Source organism: Gobio gobio (genome assembly GCF_949357685.1).
Source record: "Gobio gobio genome assembly, chromosome: 23".
NCBI lineage: Eukaryota > Metazoa > Chordata > Actinopteri > Cypriniformes > Gobionidae > Gobio > Gobio gobio.
In genome coordinates, this window is record NC_137119.1 from 41,194,063 (window position 1) to 41,219,332 (window position 25,270).

Below are 25,270 nucleotides of genomic sequence, written 5' to 3' on the forward strand. Positions count from 1 at the left end.
TGACATCATTAACCAACGTGGTTGAACGACAGATTTGCGACAATGCGGTTTCGGGAAGCAGTTGTGACTAGCTAGTTGTTTTCTTCAACGATGCATCGTACTATGGTAGTTCAGCAGTGAGATACGTTGTTTTACGGGAAACGCACCCCTGGTTCATAAGCAGTGAAGCTAATTCTGTTATTGGAGTTGATTAATCCTCTTAATCCTACATCTTGAGAGATTTAATGTTTTCTTTTATCTTCAGTTAATTTGATCTAAAGCTGTGGGTGTACGTCAGTTGTAGTTCTTGTTTCTCTTTTTTCCTTTTCTTGTTGTTCATCTTTCCTTCAGTGTTTATGTTTGTTAACAGCAGGTGTTAATCAGTAATGCTCAATCATCACTTTGGTCTTGGTCTTGGTCTTGGAGGTCTGGTCTTAAATACAACTCTGACATGTTCACATGTGTCAGCTGTGTCCAGCTATTTGCAAATGCAGGCTCAATGGAAATGTTGTGGTTTCTAATGCAAAGTCACTGTGTGAATATGTTATTGTTAAAGATCAGACTGTAGAGCTCAGAACCAGATCAGGACGATCACTGGACAGGAGAGGATTGCAGACTGAGTGAGTATCTTAATCTGAAGAGTCTAGTTTGTCTTTCTGGCTCCTTTCAGGTTGTTAATTGATGTGTCTGTTTTCATTACTCAGAAAGGTGCTGTACATTTTCCATCCTGACCTGAGATTGACAACCAGCGAATCATCAAGAAGCAGATGTGAGATGAATGCACTGTGGCTGGCACTTCTCCTGAGTAAGTCTGTAAACTGACAGAAGTTTTTACTTTAACCCTATGTTTATTGTGAGGACAAACACATACACTACAGGTCAAAAGATTGGAAACATTTATTTAAAAAAATTATCTAATGCTCACCAAGGCTGAATGTATTCGAACAAAATACAGTACATTTATAGTAACTGTTTTACATTGTAATATATTTTAAAATGTGATTGATTCATTTGATGTAAAGCTGAATTTTCAGCATCATCACTCCAGTCTTCAGCCACATGATCCTTCAGGAATCATTCTAATATGATGATTTGCTGCTCAACAAAATTGTATCAATTTTATCAATGTTGAAAACAGTTGTGCTGCTTAATATATTTGAAGTTTCAAAATTCAAAATTATATTTAAATATATTAATTATTCCAAATGTTTGACTGGTTGTGTATATACAGTCATGGCCAAAAGTGTTGGCACTCCTGGTAAATATGATCAAATATGGCTGTAAAAATAAATCTACATTGTGTATCCTTTTGATCTATCATTCAAAAAATTTGCAAAAACCTAACCTTTCAAAGTGGGGGGGAAACTCACATTACGAAATAAATGTTTTTCTCCAAAACACGTTGGCCACAATTGTTGGCACCCCTAGAATTGTTTATGAGTAAAATATCTCTGAAGTATATTCCCATTAATATAAAAAAATGTTAGCACACCAGGGTAACTAGGAACATGAAATTGTCTAGCTATGACATCTTGTTTCACAGGAGTATAAATATGAGGAAACACAAAGGCTAAATTCCCTTAACCATTCATCACAATGAGTAAAACCACAGAATATAGTTCTAATGTGCAGCAAAAGATTGTTGAGCTTCACAAAATAGAAAGGCGCTGTAGGAAAATAGCTAAAGCATTGAAAATCCCCATTTCCACCATCAGGACAATAATTAAGAAGTTCCAATCAACTAAAGATGTTATGACTCTGCATGGAATACGACGTGTGTCTGTATTGTCCTAATGCACGGTCAGGAGGAGAGTTTCAGGGGCCAAAGAATCTCCAAGGATCACAGATGGAGAATTCCAGAGATTAGTCGAGTCTTGGGGTCAGAAAGCCTTAAAAAACCACATGTTGTTTGGGAGAGATTCAAGAAAAATCCTTCTCGCTCATCCAAAAACAAATTTCAGCATTTTCAGTTGTCAGACACGACTGGAAATTAAAACGGGACCTGGTTTTGTGGTCAGATGAAACTAAAAAAAGAGCTTTTTAGCAGCAAACACACCAGAGGGGTTTGGTGCAAACAGGGATAAAAAGCCCATGTTCACGGTTAAAAATACAGCTGGATCTTTAATGTTGTGGGCCTATGTTTTTGCTGGAGGTCCTAGACATCTTGTTCAGATCTATGGCATAATGGATTCTAGCAAATAGCAACAGATAAAAAATCTAAACCTGACGGCCTTCTCTATAAATATTATAATGGGCCGTGGTTGAATATTCCCTCAGGACAATGATCCAAAACAAACATCAAAATCAACACAAAAATGTGTTTTATTTTTAGATATTCAGATCTATTTTTACAGCCATCTTTAATCATATTTACCAGGGGTGCCAACACTTTTGGCCATGACTGTATATAACACTAGCATGTTACTTTTGTAGGATTTCAAGTACATTTATTAATTTACAATCATGTTGGACTGTTGTGCAACTGTTCCATTCCACTCTCATAATTTGCATTTACATCCTCAAAAGCTTGCTGGAAAAACACCCTGGCTCACCTAAAGTTTGCATAACCAAACCTAAATGATGAGCAATGCACAGTAACATGCAAACATGGTAAACCGATAACAGTTTTTGCTTCAAATGTGCTTTGTTGCAACTGTCTAATGCCAGACAACATTCATTTTTACTGAAGAGACAATCTATGTATTTATAAGTTTCTAAATATTTGACCTGAAAACTACTGAGATAAACTCACTTGACCCTCTGGTGCTCTATAGATTTGTTTTTATGTCATCAGAATACTGTGACACTTGGTGACTTTTGTGGCACTTGCTATATGAACACAATCGTGGACATGATTGATGATTAAATGGTCAAAACTTGGTAAGTGCCATAGGAATGATTGGCAAATATGAAAATACAGAGGATTTTTGATGGGTACAATGCACTTAAAATAGGTGGATGGAAACATAGCTAATGGCGGGAAAGCGTTGTATCATAATTTACATAGAATACCGTAAATGGCAGGGGAAAAGTCACATTTGAGGTGTTCAGCCACTTTTGACTGGGAGGAGTTTGAGTGTGATCCAAAATGAGGAGCACCAGAGGGTTCAGAGAAGTATTAGTTTTGAGGTGTATGCAAACATTACAGCAACTTGTTTATCAATTGATCATGTTCAGGCTCAGTCATATGGGCAGAGGAGGAGTATTTTCATATTTCCCTCGATGCAACATGGACCCCGCTCCGTCACCAAGATACCACGTGGGATAATGCCAGAAACCACTGTCGGGCCTGTTTCAAAGAACTGACGACCGTCACCAGTAGAAATGCCCATCTTATTGTGCAGCAGAACGTCTCTTTGGACTACTGGATTGGGCTCCACAAGATCTTCAATGGCACCATCCCATGGTACAGATGGTCCAATAATCAGCCTGTTACATATCAGAATTGGTACCCTGGTCATCCTTTGCAAAAAGTAAAGAAAATGATTTCTAAATGTCCCCCAACTACACAGTCTCCAGTGACCTCATCACAAACCTCTACAGCAACCTCTACAAGGAGTTCATCTCAAACTAACAACACAGCTACGTGTCCTATAATGATAGATATCCTTAGATGCCTAAATGTGTCATATGATGCGTTTACAAGTTATGTTCATAATTACACATATGCAACACCCCAGACCACAACGTACAGCACCCCCCTATATGCCACCACAACCGAGAGCCCCGCAACCAGCACCTGCAACTGCAACTGCGAACTCGAGCCAGATCCTGAAGTGTACATCGAGGATGCTTGTGTGGTCTTGCTCAGCTTTGGCATGTGGAAGGAAATAAATTGCAACGAAAGTCGACCCTTCATCTGTTATGATGGTAAGGCCTCTGTTTTAGAGCACACATCATATTGTTATCTCTATTGTTGGTGCTCTTACACTCTTCAAAATCAAGGTCCCAGAAGGAGTTTTTGAAAGAATGCCAGAGAGAAACCATTTTTGGTTCCTCAAAACACTGTTTCAGTGAACAGTTCTTCAGGGTGCTTTCACACTAGCAGTTTTGGTGCGCACCCGGGTTTGATTGACGTCAGAGTTTGGTTCGTTTGGATGATGTGAGCGTTGTCTTCCAAACTCGGGGAAGCAGACCTGCGAACCGTACCCAAGTCCGCTTAAAAATTGTAGTCTGGGGTAGCTCCGCCCTCCTACGTACTTCCGCTCAATTTTCATTTTTCTTCAGTACTCCGTCTTGGACGGAGGTTTTCTTAGGTTTTCTCCGAACAAATTTTAACCGGTCCAATCAGCAAACAGAGGGAGTGTCTGAGAACGATGACGTTGATGTCGTGAGCTAGTTTGAGTTGTAGTTACGTAATGGCAGTGGAGAAAGATGCGAGCGAAGCCATTCATTCCGTTGTGGCACTGAGGTTTTTTTTGGCCATGATGTTGTGTCCCGGGAAAAGTTTGATTTTCCAGCTCGTTCCGTTAGTGATGAAGGAGTTGCTGAAGCCCCGGTAAGTTAATTGTTTCGCGTTCGGTCGTAAGGCATTGTCATAATTTACAGGGGCTAGTCAGTGATTTTATTGCCGTCCATCTCCCACCACCCGCGTAAAAATCCCCGGCCGAATGACCTCCTGCTTTAGACAAACACCAAGGTCGTGTGGTCATTTAATTGCTGTCCGAATCCAAGAATTTTCAAGAATATAATCACTTCAAAATTCATTGTTTATTTCCTTTTTGACCACTGCGCTTCGCTGTAATTTGGATGCATTTCTAGACTTGCATTTCTTTACATGCTGGCAAGTATTTTCAAGAGCAATATATTTCATCACTGCTCAAAAAATAAAAGGAAGAAAAGCACGTAAACATTTGAATTGGGCCGTTATTTACAGCAGCATTTTTTTCTTATCATACCAAGCATATGATATTTTATTTACAGTATGTTACAGACCACGTGAGCAGCGTGTTCCCGAACACAAAACTCTCACCTCCACGTGAATAAATCACAATCCGAATGCACAAGGTTTTATCACTGAGGTGGTGCACAATCTGCACAGTTATTTTTACGGATTTCCATGTGAGAAAAGAAAGGCGAACAGCGCATGACATACGTCACGACCAAACGTTAGCGATTGGTTATGGCAGATCCAGAGTGGCTCTGGGCAGATCCAATAGTTTTAAACTTCAACAGAGTACCCACCTTCAAGGGAGTAAATGCTTGTCAATGGAGAGTGGCCAGACTCTCTGTACAAATGAAATGTACGAGAGTCTGGTAGGACCAGGCTAGGTCTGGGGTTCGGTTCATGTGAACTCCGGTACAGTTCACTGCTGATGTGAATGCAATCGTACTAAATCGCGCAAGTGAACCGCTATTGATGAAGTATGATTTGATAAAAATGGTGTGACTCATTTTCCTGGTGAGCGTGACTGACGTACTGCAAGCAGAGAGCTGTATATTTCATTTCTGCATGTCTTCAGCGATCTTTAGAGCATTCACAGTACATTCGCGGCATATAGGCGCAAGTGCCATTACGTACTGAAGCTTTGGAAACAAAACCAATGGTTCAAAAACAAAAAAATGAAAGTGAGTTGAGCAACGCTATAGACTTGGTCGGCGTCATGTCATAGCTGGGGATGGGGCGTGGGGGCGGAGTCGACGTGGGGGAAAACAGTCCCCACAATGGAAACGCATGGGGTTAACCCAGTGTAGCCTGCGTAGAATCACTTTTACCGCTCAACAGAGCAAGACCTATAGAAAAACTGAACCATATTGGGTCAGATTGTCCGTACAGTATCTGTGACTGATAAATGACCCAACGGAATCAATGGCCTGAGGTGGCATTTTCTCATCAAAATACATATAGGTATGACATGCCTACTGCATAAATCAGTCTCTCGATGAAGACGTTCTTTCATTGTTCCTGAATTTAATGGATTAAAAGTATGTATTACATATATTTAACATTTTAATATGATCATAAAACGTGTCTTGTGCTATGAAATTGATATTTGGAGTTGATATGTCAGTGTCACAATACTATTAGAATTACTGACAATAGCAACGTTTTTTATTTTATTTACTTTTTTATAGCAACCGTCTTCATCAAAAGACTGGGTGATGTATGAAGTAGCCACTATTATGTCGTGTACATTTTTTGTGAGCAGCATTTCGACGAGAAAATGTATAAGAGTCGTACATATAATGTGACATATAATCAGTTTGAAGCACAAGCATGAGCCGAGCCCTTCCCATCATGAAATAAACGAGACTTTTGAATGTTTTGTACATTAAAGGTGCACTATGTACATTTTTTTGAGTAAAATATCCAAAAACCGCTAGGCCAGTGTTATATATTTTGTTCAGTCGAGTACTTACAATATCCCAAATGTTTCCCAACTATTTGTAAATCGTGAGAAATTGCTATTGTAACCAAGGAACCGGGACGTGCGAAGGAGTCGCCTGTCGATGACATCATATCTGCTTTTATTTTGCAGAAACGCTTTACTCTCACTGCAGTGTGAACAAGTGTCATAGCAGCCGCAGAGATAACGCACAGAGTAACGTCATAACATAATTTAACACACTCAGATGTGTGTAATATGATCAACAGAGCTGCGTTACCTCACACTAATGACCGGAAAACCGGAAGTGGCGCTGGCGACTGTGGCATAATAAAAGTCCCGCCGGCGACTGTGGCATAATAAAAGTCCGGCCACTCTTCTCATTATCAATCACTCCAGCGGTTCCTCAGCTCCACAACACTCGGTCCTGCTCTGCTTCACTACAGTAACGTTAATAATCACATCCCTGAACATGATTTCTGCCCGAGTCCTATCCCAATTCTTTTCCACCGGCTGTGAGGTGAAGACCACATGTCCCCAGAAATTTGGCGTCATCAAACTACGCCTTTGTTTTGAATAGGCGACCTCTAGCGGACGGAAAACTTACATAGTGCACCTTTAATAACCTCACGCATTATGTGGCTATGTGATCACTCATCGTGAAAAACTGCTTTAACGATAAATTGAGTCCCGTGACAAGACTTTATTAGTGTTTTGTTCAACAAACTTTTGCCATTGCAATGAATGAAATCTCTTTTTTAATCTTTACAATAATACCAGCATCATGTAGTGCAAATGTTTCATTGTAATGGACGTATTACACAGGCTTTCGGAACTGACGAACGGCTCTGTCTGTTTATTTGGCAGTATAAAACTTATCAGGGTTTTAACTTACTAGAGGTGCAGAACGCCACATGGCAATTTTTCAGCACTGCACCAAGCAAAAATAAATCGTAATCATTACAAAGAGTAAAGATAAAGCATCTAACAAGGTCTATGTGCATTCATTCTAATGGCTTGTTTTCCTCCATGGCATATGGCGAATATGACGTTTTTGTGAGCGTTCCCAGTAATGCCGACCAAGTCTATGCATTTTGCTGCCTTCACACTAGCTGTCGTTACTAATGCTGCCTTCACGTGCTATGGGAATTATCGTAAATATGAGTTTCCTAGGTAAAAAGTGCACACGAACTCCCTCTGATGTCGTGTTTACCACTGGGAAGTTCGGAAATAATTTTGATTATTACCCCAATTCCCGAGATGGGCGTGTCATAAACTTTAAACACGGTGACTGGGAGAACTACTGCTGTGGCAGGTGTGAGTTTATTAGTTTTTTTCCCCAAAACAGCTAGAATGTCTTGTCTGGACATTAATGTAGTGAATATTTACATGTACGAGTAATCATTTGAAGCGTATTGTATGTTTGATACACAGCGAAAATAGCCTGCATTTGACTGAAATGACAGAATCGGCAGTAAGTGGACTATCTGGAATGTTTATATGGTAACTTGTCAGTGCATGGGACACATGACGTTGGTTTTAATAAGATTTTCCCAATAAATAGGCAAGAATAACCTGGTGTCCTCCATGATTCCAGTTCATTCCGACAACAAAGCACTTGAATGCAAAAAGCTCGTAATCACAACTTCTAAAGTGGGAATTAGGAAATTTCCGATAGCACGTGAAGGCAAGCAATGGGGTAAACAGCTGCTGCTTTGATTATGCAAACGCACCCCGGTTCGGACCCAAATAATATAATATGAACACAGTTCAGCGGGGGAAGGGGGAGCAATCGAACTCGGGTTCGGTTCAGGCAATCAAACCAAGTGTGAAAGCACCCTAAAAGAACCACTTTAAAAGTTTCAGAACCTTTTGTGCAATGCAAAGTTTCCATTGAGGTTAAAGAGATAGTTCACCCAAAAATAAAAATTTGCTGTTAATTTACTCATCCTCAGGCCATCAGTGGAAGCTTGTTTCTCAGAATTGCAAGTTTATATCTCACAATTCTGACTTTATTTCTCACAATTACAACTTTATATCACACAATTCTGACTTTATTTCTTGTAATAACGACTACCACGCAATTCTGTTGAAAAAAAAAGTCATTAATCTCATCCAAAAAATACAGATCCTCCATATTTTGAGACCCTATCTCGAAAGCATATCATCACTTATTTCTTGCTACCCAACCATCTCAGGAGAACTGAACATTTTATTAATCTCCACATTGACGACTTCATTCATTTGAACATCCTCACTATCCTTACATGCTTCTGAAGACATTGCCCTGTTTCTACGGTCTTGTCAAAAGTCTTTTTTCTTCATGTCCTACACCTGTTATGATCTAGCTAAGGATCAAACTCGGGTCTCTCTCTCTGTCTGTCTGTGTGTGTGTGTACGTCCTTGATGCAAACCGCTCCACCACTGGAGGAGGTTGAACCCGAATGCAGAGGAATAAGGAACAGTTTAATTTTTGCCTCTTTACTTCACATGGATAATAGCAACATTCTTATTTAGCACTTTAGGTGAATGTGCTACAGGGAAACTCAAACAACTCTCCTTTAGAGGTAATACAAAAAAAAAATATCCTGACAGAAGAGATCTTCTTAAATATCAGTCCAGAAAGATAAATCCAGAAATCCAAAAAAAGGTAACAAAAATAAAATCCAAGAACAAAACACAAGGCAGGAAAAAAAATCTCTCAAGAATGACAACCCTTTGGCTAAAGCTGGGCATACACTGTACAATTTCTGTGTGATTTCATCAAGGTTACCTACTCACACTGTACGAGTAAATCGCATGCGATGTAAAGCCAAAGCTCACGGTGTATGTGCTCACACTGTGCGGTCCGTTCGTCGAGCGCGACTTGTCTGCTCACACTGTACGAGTGAAATATGCGCAAAAAAAACCTATAATAGAGAGATAGCCTATCAAACGCATCAGCTATCGATATCAAGAGAATTTAGCATTTACAATTTATAGGCCTATAAATGAACATTATTATTAGGGTAGGCCTACTTTTATTATTAAATTGATATTACATTTAATTTGCCCCTGCGCTAATTTTATAACGCATCTATGCATAACCGATACTCTGCATAATAAAAGAATAGATAGATTAACTTACTTCTCATTATTTACATACATTTTGCCCAATTAAACAAGGAGGTATAGGCCTATAATTAAAATGATTATCGGTCTATAATATGTCAGAACACTGCAATAATATTATCAGAAAGTAAGAGCAGCTTTATTTCAAAAACAACTTGTTTAACACGAAATGGGCCTATACTTCTCTTCTAATTTGTTTCACAATATGGGCCACAAGAGAAATATTATTTTAAAGAAGATGTATCTCATCTCTGTAAGAATATGCGCCGAAAGCTCGTCAGATTTTACTTTAACTTTTTACTTTTTGATATCCACTGACTCGCCTTCATGATTTAAAACGAAAAGAAAAAATATATATATTGCGCCGTGACATTTTGTCATTCTTTTATTTTGTCAAATGATGGACAACGGTTCACATTTTTTCCATGATAATAAAAATTAAGTAAATATTAAATAATAGTAAATAAAATAATTTGTGAAAGTAAAACAAGTAAATTAATGTTCAAAGTTAAATGAATAAAAGAGGCACTGATAGGCTAAACTCGGTGGTTTGAACGTCTTCGATTATCCATTTTACAACACGAACTGGAGGCAAGCAACAGTTTGCAAAATTTCTGCTATTTGATAACTGCCTACAGAACTTAAAGATCTCCCTCTTTTCATTTTCTTTCTTGCTGAATTAAAGATGAAAAGCTTTACATCAGGACTGAACAAGAACAAAAGACAGTGAGGCCTTAAATAGGGTTTATAATTAGGGGATTCAACACAGGTGAGAGCATTACAACCGTTTAATCAATGATAAATAAACTGGGTAAAAATAACACCATCTAGTGGTAAAATCAAGGAACTTCAGACAAAACATTACAACAACACTACATGATGCACTATCATTTCCATCACTTTCTTTTATTTCATTAGGAGTCGATCTTTGATCTCCATTAGATTTGTTTTTGTCCTCTGAATCAGCAATAGGATCCACATTAGGATTTGTTTGCTCTTCATTGGATGTATTGGCCTCTGAATACAGGATTCTGTATAATATTAACACCACTACTGCCAGCCTAATGAATAATAATAATAATAATAATAATAATTTGTTACATTTATATAGCGCTTTTCTAGACACTCAAAGCGCTTTACATGGAAGGAGGAGATCTCCTCAACCACCACCAATGTGCAGCATCCACCTGGATGATAAGATGGCAGCCATATTGCGCCAGAACGCCCACCACACACCAGCTTATGGTGGAGAGGAGACAGAGTGATGAAGCCAATCAGTATATGGGGATTATTAGGAGGCCATGATGGACAAAGGCCAATGGGAAAATTTGACCAGGATGCCGGGGTTACACCCCTACTCTTTATCGAAGGACATCCCAGGATTTTTAATGACCACAGAGAGTCAGGACCTCAGTTTAATGTCTCATCCGAAGGACGATGCTTATTGACAGTATAGTGTCCCCATCACTATACTGGGGTGTTAGGACCCACACAGACCACAGGGTGAGCGCCCCCTGCTGGTTTCACTAACTTCTCTACCAGCAGCAACCTAGTTTTCCCATTTGGTCTCCCATCCAGGTACTGACCAGGCTCAACCCTGCTTAGCTTCAGTGGGAAACCAGGCTTGGGCTACAGGGTGATATGGCTGCTGGCATTCACACCAAACGCGAATAGAGCGTCAAAGTCGCATCTACCGCGTCTAGTTGGACACTATTGGAACATTTTGAATCCATTTACGCGTCCACAGCGAATTGGACGCACATATAATTTGAGCGTTTGAAGCGAAATAGATGCGCGTTCATGGCGCTCCAGGAGAAATATGTCATAAAACACCACTCTGCCTCTTTTCATTTTCATTAAAAAATATATTAAACAATAATAGCCACACAAATGTGGTCCAGGCAACGCACTACCGACATTATCTTCACTGCATGTATATTTGAATATCCTAAAGAATAAAGTTATGAATCTTCTCATTGCCCTCAGTCAAAACGATTTGGCAGACAACAAATTAAAGATTCATGACACCAAAGATCGCCCGTTAGATCTACACAAGACGAATTCTCTATCTCTTGTTTAACCACTACAGAGACATCAGAGCCAGCGGCAGATGCCAGAAGGACTAACCGAGGTAAGGCTGCTCTCGCCAGGGTTAATGAGTGCTGAGCACCCCGGTGATCGACTGGATCTCACAACTCCAAAAACAGTAGTATGTTTAAATTATGCGGGGTTTCTTATGTCACTTCACCACTTGACAGCAGCAAGCAGGCCCCTGATTGGTTAACATGCAGCGAATTGACGCCAAAGTTCAGATTTTTCAACTTGGGCACCAGACGTGAATTTGCTTCAAACGTGTAAATGCACAAAAAGCACCAAATAAAATCACTCGCGTCCATCACGCCGCAGGACCTCCAGATACACGTCAACACGCCTTTACATTGACTTAACATTGAAATCACTTGTTTCAGACACTCGTGATTGGTGTGAACGCAGCATTATGTGGACATGTAGACCTTTTATGTCCAACATATCCACATGCAAAACACTTTAGACTGACTGTAATTGCATAGACCATATATAGCTGCGTTTCCACTATGAGAACTTTCCCTAGGAACTAGGGACTTTGGGGTGGTACTCTGTGGGTTTCGACCGCAGGAACCGGGGTCTAAATAAAGTTCTGGGTAAAGATTTTCCCCTCAAAATGGCCCTGCTCGCGAGGTAGTACTTTTTCAAAGTTCAGGAAACTTCAGGGGTGGGACTTGGGCGCTTAACATGCTGATTGGTTAAGCTCACACAGCATTTTATTTCAACCTAAACGTCTCTTGCAGTGCGTGCAGTAAAAGTCGTTTACTATTCGAATCAACAATGGAGTTTAAAAAATACAACAGATGGAGCGACGATGAGGTTCAGACTTTGTTAAGCTTATTAGCAGGGGACGAAATCCAGTGGGCTCTGGAAAGTTGCGTGCAGTCCTACGTCACCGGACTAATCTTCATGGTACTTTAGACCGCGATGGAAACACAGACAGCAGCAGGTCTGGGGGGAAAAGAGTTCCTGGGACAAATTGTCCTGGGTAATTTCGGTGTAAACGGAGCTTATGTCTTCCCTTCAAATGAAACTCTGAAACATTGCCACCTGTCTCCTAAACGGCATTACATGTTTTAAGACCATATTTTTACATCCGAGTGGAATTGTTTTTAACGGACTAGCAAACTTTCCATACAATCAAAGTGCACGTTCAAGAACCCTATAATTCTATTTAAAACCTCAGACTGACACACATATACAAAATTAAAGGTTCTATATTGGCATTGGTGGTTCCATGAAGAACCATGAAGCCTTTGCATTGCACAAAAGGTTCATTGGGTTATTAAATTAAATAATTTCTATTATATTTAAATTGTTTCTTTTAAGAACTATCCAATGAAAGGTTATTTGTGGAACCATAAAGATGGCATCAATCTTCATTTTGAAACCTTTTATTAACTTGTCAGTTTCTGCCAATATACATGGTTGCACTGTATCTGTCTGTAGATCGCTTTTTGGGGCAAATAAACATTTCCGATGTGACCACAAGTGATGGCCATCTGAGCTGGAGCAATCCACCTGGTAACATTACTCACTACAGAGTGGAAATAACTGCAGGGGACCAGAAAATACAGACATCTAATGAGACTGTCCTGTATAAACAAATACAGGGTCTGACACCAGGAAATCTGTACAGTGTTCAGGTGTTTCCAGTGAAGTGTGGCCGGGATCTCAATCCGCTCTATATCTCCTTCTACACCAGTGAGTAGACTTGGACTTCAATGTGCACAAGTTTTCAAAGTACAGCACAATAAGGTCTTTCACCTTGAGTTTAAGTTGTGATAATGAATAATCAAGTATTCCAGAGAGCCAAATAATAAGGTGCACATTTTATGACTATTAAAATATCAGGTTTTTTAATAGAATTCAGGTTTGTTCTGAATTCATTTACATTTTACTTGTACTTTTTAAAGTGTCCCTATTATGCTGTTTTAAACCTTCCTAATTTTGTTTTGGAGTCTCCCACAACAGGTTTACATGCATCGAAGGTCACAAACACTAATTTCCTCATAATATAGTGGGGAGAACAAGTATTTGATATACTGCCATCTTGCAGGTTTTCCCACTCACAAAGCATGTAGAAGTCTGTAATTTTTTATAGGTACTCTACAACTGTGAGAGACGAAATCTAAAACAAAAATCCAGGAAATCACATTGTATGATTTTTAAGTAATTAATTTGCATTTTATTGTATGACATAAGTATTTGATACATCAGAAAAGCAGAACTTAATATTTGGTACAGAAACCTTTGTTTGCAATTACAGAGATCATACGTTTCCTGTAGTTCTTGACCAGGTTTGCACACACTGCAGCAGGGATTTTGGCCCACTCCTCCAAACAGACCTTCTCCAGATCATTCAGGTTTCGGGGCTGTCGCTGGGCAATACGGACTTTCAGCTCCCTCCAAAGATTTTCTATTGGGTTCAGGTTTGGAGACTGGCTAGGCCACTCCAGGACCTTGAGATGCTTCTTACGGAGCCACTCCTTAGTTGCCCTGGCTGTGTGTTTCAGGTCGATGTCATGCTGGACCCAGCCACGGCCCATATTCAATTCTCTTACTGAGGGAAGGAGGTTGTTGGTCAAGATCTCGCGATACATGGCCCCATTCATCCTCCCCTCAATACGGTGCAGTCGTCCTGTTCCCTTTGCAGAACAGCATCCCCGAAGAAGGATGTTTCTTGACCAGGTTGACCAGGTCCTGCCGTGTAGTTCTGGGCTGATCCCTCATCTTCCTCATGATCATTGATACCCCACGAGGTGAGATCTTGCATGGTGCCCCAGACCGAGGGAGATTGACCGTCATCTTGAACTTCTTCCATTTTCTAATAATAGCGCCAACAGTTGTTGCCTTCTCACCAAGCTGCTTGCCTATTGTCTTGTAGCCACTTCCCAGTCTTGTGCAGGTCTACAATTTTATCCCTGATGTCCTTACACAGCTCTCTGGTCTTGGCCATTGTGGAGAGTTTGGATTCTGTTTGATTGAGTGTGTGGACAGGTGTCTTTTATACAGGCAACAAGTTCAAACAGGTGCAGTTAATACAGGTAATGAGTGGAGAACAGGAGGACTTCTTAAAGAAAAACAGGTCTGTGAGAGCCAGAGCTCTTACTGGTTGGTAGGTGATCAAATACTTATGTCATGCAATAAAATGCAAATTCATTATTTAAAAATCATACAATGTGATTTTCTGGATTTTTGATAAAAATTACAGACCTCTACATGCTTTGTAAGTGGGCAAACCTGCAAAATCGGCAGTGTATCAAATACTTGTTCCCTTTCGTTCAGTCACTCCGAGTAACGTCAGTGACTGACGAATGGGGGTTTCGCCTAGAAGCCTATCATCTTCGACATCTAGAAAATGCCCAATGGCAGTGCCAATGCCATGGGCATGCGGAATTTGCATGCGTAACTCCGCCCCACCACCACACCGTCTGTTGACGCCCCGCTCGTTTTGTTCACACTCCAGATAGCAACGAGATGTCGATCGCTGCATCTCAAGCTGGGCTAGAGTTCTTTGGGGATGACGATTCGGCTGTGCTCCACCTTCGGTTGTGCCAGCACTGCACGAATCCAACCTAGAGTTGACAGCCATGTTATCGGTTGGGCGATTGGTTTTTGGGGGTGTGAAGATTGAAATTTTATTGTTTAATGTTATTTTTATTTAGTATTATTATGTTTTATTATTTTTCATAATTATTTGTATAATGTACAATGTAAAGTCAGACTGTGTTGAACATTGTGTCCCAAGGAGAGACTTGGATGAGCTGTATCTGTCACAGGAATGTGCATACTTATAGAACATGTTTCCACTGATGCACACAGTAGCATGCATCTGTTCCTGATGTATTGTCAACTGAATCTTTATAAGGAAAGTGGATTGTGCAACTGATGTAAGCATGATGTATACGCTCTATTTTAAACATAGGACGCATGTTTCTCTTCCTTCTATGGAAGTCTCATCCTAGTGAGATCCTCTGTTAAGTAGTATATAACATCCAAATTGAGTGTCCGGCCTCAGACGAGACGGGACGAGACGAGATGAGAGATGGACGAGGGACGAGGAGAGGATGAAGAAGGGAGAGGGGAGAGAAATGGAGGAATGGAGAAACATACAGCTGGCATGAGACAATAACTTTTCAATGTCTCAACTATGTATGATATATAAAATAATAAAAAGAGATCTCTTGGCAAATTACTGGTATCCGGTCCTGTGATTCAATCATAACGGGGACAAAAGCTGAATTTTCAGATCTACAGACGGGATACGTGCGATATTTGAGGAGGGAACGGAGACGTAACGTCCCTGTGCCACATCCGCTGTACCGCTGGAACGGTTGGGAGTTCAGTCTTGGCTCCTCAGCAGGTAAACATAATACGATGTTGCCAGCATACTTCCTTATATACCCATGTGGTGGGACGGAGTTACGCATGCAAATTCTGCATGCCCATGGCATTGACACTGCCATTGGGTGTTTTCTAGATCTCGAAGATGACAGGCTTCCAGGCGAAACCGCCATTCGTCAGTCACTGACGTTACGTCTCTGTTCCCTCCTCAGGGAACGAGGGTTACATACGTAACCGAGACGTACTACCCACTGTGTATTGCAGCATCAGCTCTTTTCTTAGTGTCTGAAACAGTTTTGGTCTCCAAGCCCCTCCTTTCTGAGAGCCTCCTCTGCTCTGATTGGTCAGATGGCCCAGTCTGTTGTGATTGGTCTACTTTGCTCTGATTGGTCAGACGGGCCAGTCTGTTGTGATTGGTCTACTCTGCTCTGATTGGTCAGACAACCCAGTCTGTTGTGATTGGTCTACTCTGCTCTGATTAGTCAGACGGTTCAGTCTGTTGTGATTGGTCTACTCTGCTCTGATTGGTCAGACAACCCAGTCTGTTGTGATTGGGCTACCGACGCTCATTACCACATCTGAAATTCAGCTCTTCCTCAGTCATATGAACAGGAACGATTGTGTCAGTTTTACCGTATCAATTCAAGCCCGAGTCCTCATCCTTTGGAAGTGCATGCAAAGTGGATTTCAGTGACATCTCATTCTCAACGACACGGACCAAACTCAGCAACAACTAGTGTTGTGAGGGGGGGCAAAGTAGACATTGTTCACCAGCAGCCAAATGAAGGCATTATGCAAATTTGTTACTAACCTACATAGATTTGAGCACACTGGAATCACTGACAGCTTGTTTCAGGCAACTCAGAATTGTTTCTTTCTTTTGGGAGACAATCTTTGAAACTTTGCAGACTAACATTCACAAACAGCTCTTTCACACACTACAGGAAAGGTCATGAAAAGCATAATGGGGCACTTTAACACATCCAAATACCATTCTGTAGAGTAGACTGTGTTGTTAATCAACACAATGAATGACTAATTTACATGTTGACTAATGATCTGAGTGCTGTCCCTCTTTCAGAGCCCGCTGCTGTTAAAGATCTGACAGTAGTGAGTGTGACGGCTGTTGATGTCAGCCTCAAATGGAGTAAACCAGATGGAGACTGCGAGTCCTATTCAGTACTCATCAAAAACCTGTTGAATAATTCAGAAATTAATCAAAAGTGTGAAAGTGTACAGTGCACTATTACAGGTCTAACTCCAGGAAACGAGTATGATTTCACAGTTAAAGCTATAGTGAATAAGACTACTGAAGGTGTGGCGAGCAGCGTTTCTGATTACACCAGTAAGTGCAGAAAGATTCACATATTACTGAACATCAATAGCTATGTTTCCAGTTGCAAATGTAACTTTAATATGCGCAATATGCGAGATGTCCAGGTTGATGCGTCTTCTAATTGGATTTTAAAAAAAACTGAGCACATAAGGTTTTAATTTTTTTAATTTATGCACATCTTGCAGTTTTTATGTGATAATCTAAAATTCACACAAAACAGGATGGAAACAGCTATTGTCAAAATAACAAGCATTCCTGTGACCACAGCTTTCAAAGCAGTGTAAGTTGATCGTTTTATTGGTATTTATTTTTCAGTGCCGTCATCTGTCATAAACCTAACATCAGCAAACAATGACAGCACAGTCATAACAGCCTATTGGGACCAGCCTTGTGGTGAACATACAGGCTACTGCTATTGTATTTATGAAGGCGAAACGTGCCCTGAAGCTTGTTGCACATCTGTAAAAAAATGCAAAATTACAAAAAACAAGTTAATTAAAGAGGAGAATAAAGAAGAAGGCACCAGGTATTGCCTGTGTGTGGCAGCACTAACAAACAATGACATCCTACCAGGAGAAGCGGTGGAGATCTCAGCATACACACGTGAGTCTCATGCTCCTTTAGGCATTTCATATCATGCATACAAACTCTAAAGCTCAGCGCATTTGATAAAGTTGAATGCGAGTTTGACAGTCAAACTTCTATGGAAGCTTGTTTCCACCATGGGATAAAAAATAAAAAAAGGCAATTGAAACTTTTTTCAGAATTTTCTTTGCAGTTGCAGTTTGGACTTTATAACTTGCAAGTAGGAGTTTTAATCCCTGAGAAAAGTCAGAATTGCGAGATATACACGTACAATTACAAGGTAATTGCAACTTTTTATTTTACAATTCTGACTTTATTTCTTGCAATTGCAAGTTTGTATCCTGCAATTCAGATCTCACAATTCATAACTCGCAGTTGAGTTTAAATCTCAATTCTGACAAAAACCTCTAAATTGTGAGATATAAACAAGATATTTGAATTGCAAGATATTTATTTCACAATTCTGATTTTATTTCTCGCATTTGCAAGTTTATATCCTTCAATTTGGAATTTATAATGCATCTGTGAATTTAAATGTGAGAAATTTTGATATAAACTCACAATTATATATATTTTTTTTAATTCTGAGTTTATATCTCGCAATTCTGAGAAATTAATTCTGAGATAAAAAGTTGGAATAACCTTTTTTAATTCTGAGTTTATATCCTGCAATTCAGGATATTCAGGATTCTTTATCTAAAAATGTCTCACGTTTATATTCACAAGTTCTAAAGTTATTAAGTTATATTCTAAGTTATAAAGTCTGAATTGTGAGATATAAACTTGCAATTGTGAGAAATAAAGTCAGAATTGTCAAATAAAAGGTTGTAATGATCTTTTTTAACTGTACGTTTATATCCTGCAATTCTGACTTTATTTCTTGCACTTTTTAGCTCATATCTCACAATTTAGATGTTTTTCTCAGAATTGAGATTTAAACTCAACTGCGAGTTATAGTCTGAATTGTGAGATATAAACTCAAAATCACAAGAAATAAAGCCTGAATTGTGAGATATAAACTTTTTTAAATAAAAAAAGGTAATTGTGACTTTATCTAAAAATTTCTCATGTTTACATTCACAACTTCAAGTTATAAAGTCTGAATTGCAGGATATAAACTCAGAATTAAAAAAGGTTATTTCAACTTTTTATCTCAGAATTAATTTCTCAGAATTGCGAGATATAAACTCAAAATCACAAGAAATAAAGTCTGAATTGTGAGATACAAACTCTAAATCCCAAGAAATAAAATCTGAATTGCGAGATATAAACTTTTTAAATAAAAAAAGGTAATTGTGACTTTATCTAAAAATGTCTCACGTTTATATTCATAAGTTCTAAAGTTATAAAGTTATATTCTAAGTTATAAAGTCACAATTACCTTTTTTTATTTAAAAAGCTTATATCTCGCAATTCAGATTTTTTTTCTTGGGATTTAGAGTTTGTATCTCACAATTCAGACTTTATTTCTTGCAATTTTGAGTTTATATCATACAATTCAGACTTTATTTCTTGCAATTTTGAGTTTATATCTTACAATTCAGACTTTATTATGGAGTTGTGGATTTAAATGTGAGAAATATTTCACGATTACCTTTTTTTAAATTCTGAGTTTATATCTCGCAATTCAGACTTTATTTCTTGTGATTTTGAGTTTATATCTCACTTTTTTCAAGTTTATATCTCTCAATTCTGACTTTATAGTTGTGAATTTAAATCTCACAATTCTGAGAAATTAATTCTGAGATAAAAAGTTGCAATAACCTTTTTTAATTCTGAGTTTATATCCTTCAATTTGGACTTTTTCCCTCAGAATTGCAAGTTTATATGTTGTGGATTTAAATGTGAGAAATCTTTCACAATTACCTCTTTTTTATTGTGAGTTTATATCTCACAATTCAGACTTTATTTCTTGCAATTTTGAGTTTATATGTCACAATTCAGACTTAATTTCTTGCCATTCTGAGTTTATATCTCACAATTCAGACTTTATAATGAAGCTGTGGATTTAAATGTGAGAAATTTTTCACAACCTTTTTTTTTAATTCTGAGTTTATATCTCGCAATTCAGACTTCATTTTTTGTGATTTTAAGTTGAAAAAGTTTAAGTTTATATCATCTGAGAAAAAAAGTCATAATTGCAAAACATAAACTCAATTGAAAAATAAGGTTAATTGGGACTTTTTATCTCAATATAAAAACTTGTATCTTTACAGAATTGAACTTGCAATTCTGATAAAAAATGTTTGAATTGTGAAATATAAACGCAAAAAAGTCTGAATTATTAGTATTCTGTGGCTGAAACAGCTTCCATAAACAACTGAAAAAGTTTTTAGGAGTGAAATGTATTGTGTTGTCCAAATGAATGCTCAGATTTAGATTTTCCTAAACTCTGACTGCCTGTTTTATTCTTGCTTTTTTTTTTCACGCAGGTCCGAATACTGTGAAACTCTCTCTGAAGGCCGATAGTCAATACATTTATGCCAGCTGGACAATAAAAGGGAAATTTGAAAAATTCAACGTGATGATTGTATCACCCAATATCTCTTTAAGCGATAATAACGTGATTAATGGCTTAAGATATACAAATCACAATTTCACAAGCCTGAAGGCAGGAGTGATGTACACCGTTACAGTTGTCACTATTAATGGGAATCTCTCAAGTGAACCTGCTATAAAGTCAGATTACACACGTGAGTAATTATTACATTGTGATTAATATTTTTCATACCATTTGCCCAATGGCTTAAATGACTTAACATCTCACAAATCAATCCACAGGCCCTATTAGTCCTAGGTCGGCAAAGACAACAAAAATCAACAAAAACACCATAGAAGTAACCTGGGAAAGTCCTGCTGAGTCAGCCGGGGCCTTGATTTGGTACAGGGTGGATTGTGTCACTGAATTTTGGAAAGAAAATTTCACAGAAATTACAGACAAGACAAACAAAATTTTTTTTAATTTAAGACAAGGAACAAAATATAACTTTAGTGTCAGTGTTGTGGCAGACAATCTGATCAGTTCACCAGCCTGTGCTGATGCAAAAACAGGTAATGAGACACCATTTTGTTTGTCTTCTAACATTCGGCTTTGTTTACATATTTTTGCATGATTATGCTATTCTGTTATGCTTTGCGGAGACACTCACTTTGAGCTATGAGTATGTTTTTGCATATTTCTTGGTGTTTAAAACTGTCTTTGTTTCCAGATCCTGAGAAGCGGACACTGACCCTCGCGATGTTGTGTTCCTCTGAAACGCCACATTATTGTGCAAATAATAAGAACGAGCTATTCTCTAAGGTAAAGAAGATGTTCAGTGACTATCAAGATTGTGTTTTGACAAAGCAGCTTTACATTATCAGAATCATCATGGGATGAATGTTCACAAGAAATAGATGACGATTAACCTCTTAAACGCCAAGGACCCGGTACAGGGTCCGGAATGACATCATCAAGTATATACTTTAGATTGTAAATGTCTGTGGAGGAACTCATATATGGTAGCATTTGAAAGCTTAGAGTCTCTACTTTCTGGAGATATGCATCACTTTGGCATTTGTTTTACACAAAGTTACTTATTTACACTAAATTACTCGGGGACCATTTCCACCTGGATTTGGCCGACCCAAATTGAAAAGCTTCCCATACACACATACAGTGGTCTCTAAATACACAATACTGGTGTCATTTTACAGGAAACCCTTTGAGGTTACATAAAACACTGGTAAAAGTGATAAACATTTAAAGGGTTAGTTCACCCAAAAATGAAAATTCTGTCATTAATTACTCACCCTTATGTCGTTCGACACCCGTAAGACCTCCGTTCATATTCGGAACACAAATGAAGATATTTTAGTGTAAAGCTGATGGCTGAGAAAGGCTTCAGATAGGCCTCCATTGGCATTCAGTACACTTATACTCCCAAGACCGATAAAAGGCACTTAAAACATCGTTACAAAGGCCATCTCACCACAGTGACTCTACAATAATCTTACGATGCGACGACAATAGTTTTTGTGCGCAAAAAAAATCAAAATAACACCTTTTTCCAACTTGTTACTGCCTTCCGTGTGTGCCTCCACGACGCATGCGCGAGAATATGACGCAGATCCGGCGTTCGGACAGATGACCCAGAAGTGATTTGTTTACGAGCAGAGGAAGACGCGCGTATCTAAGCTGTTGAATTCTACATTGATCGTGCTTTAGGTCTCGGCGTAGTTCTCAAAATGGGGCTTAAGTGTGTATTTCATGGATTCCCGAACCCCGGCGCTACGTCATATTCTCGCGCATGCGTCGTGGAGGCACACGCGGAAGAGCCATCAGCCATCAGCTTTCAACAAAAATATCTTCATTTGTGTTCCGAATATGAACAGAGGTCTTGCGGGTCTCGAACGACATGAGGGTGAGTAATTAATGACAGAATTTTCATTTTTGGGTGAACTAACCCTTTAAGTATATGTTGTCTGAGCTGTAATAACCACCCCAAAAAAGAGGCACTTTTTGATTTTGTGGTTATTAATTCACTTTTGAAAGTGTGTAACTCAGGCCCTGTGTGCTCTAGCACCCTGCAGACAGTTTGGGCTGTTTCCAGCATATCTTAGCAAACACTGGTAAAAATAATTCAATGACGCTGGGATATTACATTTATACCACTGTATATGGGGAGACTTGTATATTGGAGAGATTTAGGTAGGCGGAAATTACATAAAAAAGGTAATATTCCTCCCTTCAGATCCATTTGAATAAATCTTGCATGCAAATATTTTTTTTCAGTATTTGCTGCCATCTAGTGGAAACAGCCAAGACTTTTTTTAATATAGGCCTATCCGAATCATGTCCATGATTTTTGTGTTATGTTGACAAACCACTATAATTTGAACAAGCATCATGTATACGTGATTTGGCATGGCAGCCAATTTAAATAATATAAATAGCATAAACTTCACCTTACCTAATGCAGCACGTACATTTTGAGTGGTGAGGAGAATCTTAAACTTAAACACGTCTGATTGGCCAATCAGTTTGTGATTGGCTACATTGCTCAATGGGGCAAAATAACCCGATTTATATAAGTTTTGACCCTCTCAAAAGCTCAATCATCAGATATGTTTATGTTTATCAGTTGTTGAGTATTCCTGTGCAGATAGAGAGTTCAGTCAGAATTCAGAGTTTTGCTCGCGCACAGAACACAACTCCTGCATTTCAGCGATGACTAATCTCAACACTTCTGATTGGCTATTGCAGTCCTAAGCTCAACAGAGTCGTGTGTGATTGGTTAGAGTGCGCAACGCTGTAAAACGCGCAGAACGTATGACGCAACATGATCAGATCTAACCGCACTTTTAATTTTCACTTTATTACTAGATTTAGTTTAAATGTGCAAGGTGCATTTTTGACAATAAACTCATTCTTCCATTCTGTCTTTCAGCTGAACTATACATTTAAGGAAAAACTTAATGACTTGGTCCACTGGAAGCTGAAGTGGGTGGAGAGGCCGGTGAACAATCCTTAAACAAGGTTTGTTAAACCTCTATCCAGCCTAGTCACAAGTTGTCATTGATATTTCTTAACAAGATTACAAATGAGTATGATTTATATTTAACTCTGACTCTCATTTCACAGAAACGGTGTCCTTTGAATGCTGTGGTCATACTGTAAAAAATGGCTCATGGATGGCAACATGTGTTAATGACTGAAGCAATTTATCTGTTTTTATTTGTTATACGAGATTCAACTCCACGTCAGTTTAATATAATTTAAGTTGCATATTTGATTACACAACTGATCATATTTTTTCCAGTCAAATATACTGAAATATTTTGGGGTTTAATGTAGAAGACTTTTTTTCCTGATTTGGAAATCAGATTTTGTTCTACATTTATGCATGCAAGACTTCATAAACAATTTGTCAAAAAGCCAACAATATTCATAATACACAATGTTTCGTAATGTACAATGTGTGGAAACACTGACAAAGAAAGAAGAGAAGAGGAGAAATGCAGAGGAGGAATAGAAGGGTTTTTTATGTGTGGTCTGGGTAAACCTTATGTTGTAAGGACCGAATGTCCTCATGTCCCTAAAATGTTTGACCTTGTGGGGACATTATTTTCGTCTCCATGATAAATCATACTAGACGTTTTTTTGAAAATGTTTTTGTTTAGGGTTAAGGTTAAGGAATTTAATATTCAGTTTGTATGGCATGTCCATTGAAAGTCCCCATAAAACATGGAAACCCATGTGTTTATATGTGTGTATTGGTTTAAGGGTGTGTATTGGTGTAAGGGTGTGTATTGGTTTAAGGGTGTGCATTGGTGTAAGGGTGTGTATTGGTGTAAGGGTGTTTGATGGTGAAGTGCTTGTCTTAAGCTTCTTTAAAGAGTTTGGGTTCAGATTCTCATTAGTTTGTAGGCTTTTGACCTGTATTCTCAAAATGCAGATATACAGTGAATGATATTTGCTATAGTTGAGGGAGCTATATAAATCATTTTTGTATAACATTTACACATTTTGCCAGCTGCATGTGACTTGCAGTTTTAATTTTCATGATGGATTATTACTATTACTATACATATAACTATTTTTGATTTTTTTTGTGGGGGATTGTTTTCATTACAAATAAAGCTATTATTAAACATGGTTTTATTCACTTTATTTCACTACATTATTCAAGCATAAGTTTTGTTTTCTGAAAGAAAGAAAAAAAGCTAATTCAAATTCTTAATGACGCCTTGATTTCACAGAGCTTTTATTGTGCCACAGTCGCTTCTTCCTCTCATGCCACAACGGGCTCATTTAAAGGCACAATATGTAATTTTTCGCCACTAGAGGTTGCTTACTCAAAACAAAGGCGTATCTTGATGACGCCTTGAATTCGTGGAGCTTTTATTCTGTCACAGTCGCTTCTTCCGGTCGTGTGTGTTTGTGGTAACACAGCAATGTTTTATCATGATACACACATTTGAGTGTGTTAAAATATATTGAGTAAATTAAATGTAACGTAGATATTGCATAAAACGTCATTAAATACTGAATTCGGGGGTAGGAAATTTAAGGACCTTGAATATTCATTAAACACCAGCTGCTTTAATACACTTAAGATGCACTTTAAAACACTTAAGTGAGATTATTCAGCAAAGGATTCATTAGACTGGTTCTTAGGGGGTAAAAATACAAATAAAATAAATAAATAATCATAATAAAAATCTTAATTATCTGAATAATAAAATAATGATCTTAAATGAGTTCAAAACCTACATGTCTTACAAGATAAAATATTTCTTCCGGACAAAGTGTAAGGAAAGCGCACGCACGCACACGCGCACGCATTACATTGAGAATGGTGATGTTAAAAATTGGTAAACAATTTCAAAAGCAGTGTGTTTCAGGAGAAATGCAAACAAAATCTAAGATGCATGACACAAATATCTCCAAACTGTCACACGCATAACGGTTTGGTATGGTTTCAGAGTCAGTATACTACAATGAAAACTTTGTGCCTTG

At 38.5% G+C, this 25,270-nt stretch overlaps 1 protein-coding gene across 1 annotated transcript; it reads left to right on the plus strand.

The window, feature by feature from the left end:
* Nucleotides 1–438: 438 nt before the first annotated feature.
* LOC307120019 (receptor-type tyrosine-protein phosphatase H) lies at nucleotides 439–24,407 on the plus strand (the record flags this gene model as incomplete). Its single annotated transcript, XM_079806846.1, has 11 exons — nucleotides 439–599; nucleotides 684–784; nucleotides 3,157–3,849; nucleotides 12,951–13,205; nucleotides 16,930–17,193; nucleotides 17,500–17,787; nucleotides 20,202–20,462; nucleotides 20,551–20,820; nucleotides 20,979–21,070; nucleotides 23,199–23,287; nucleotides 23,393–24,407. 10 exons carry the CDS (start codon nucleotides 439–441, stop codon nucleotides 23,280–23,282), a joined length of 2,469 nt encoding a protein of 822 aa, XP_079662972.1. The 3' UTR covers nucleotides 23,283–23,287; nucleotides 23,393–24,407.
* Between the last annotated feature and the right edge of the window lie 863 nt (nucleotides 24,408–25,270).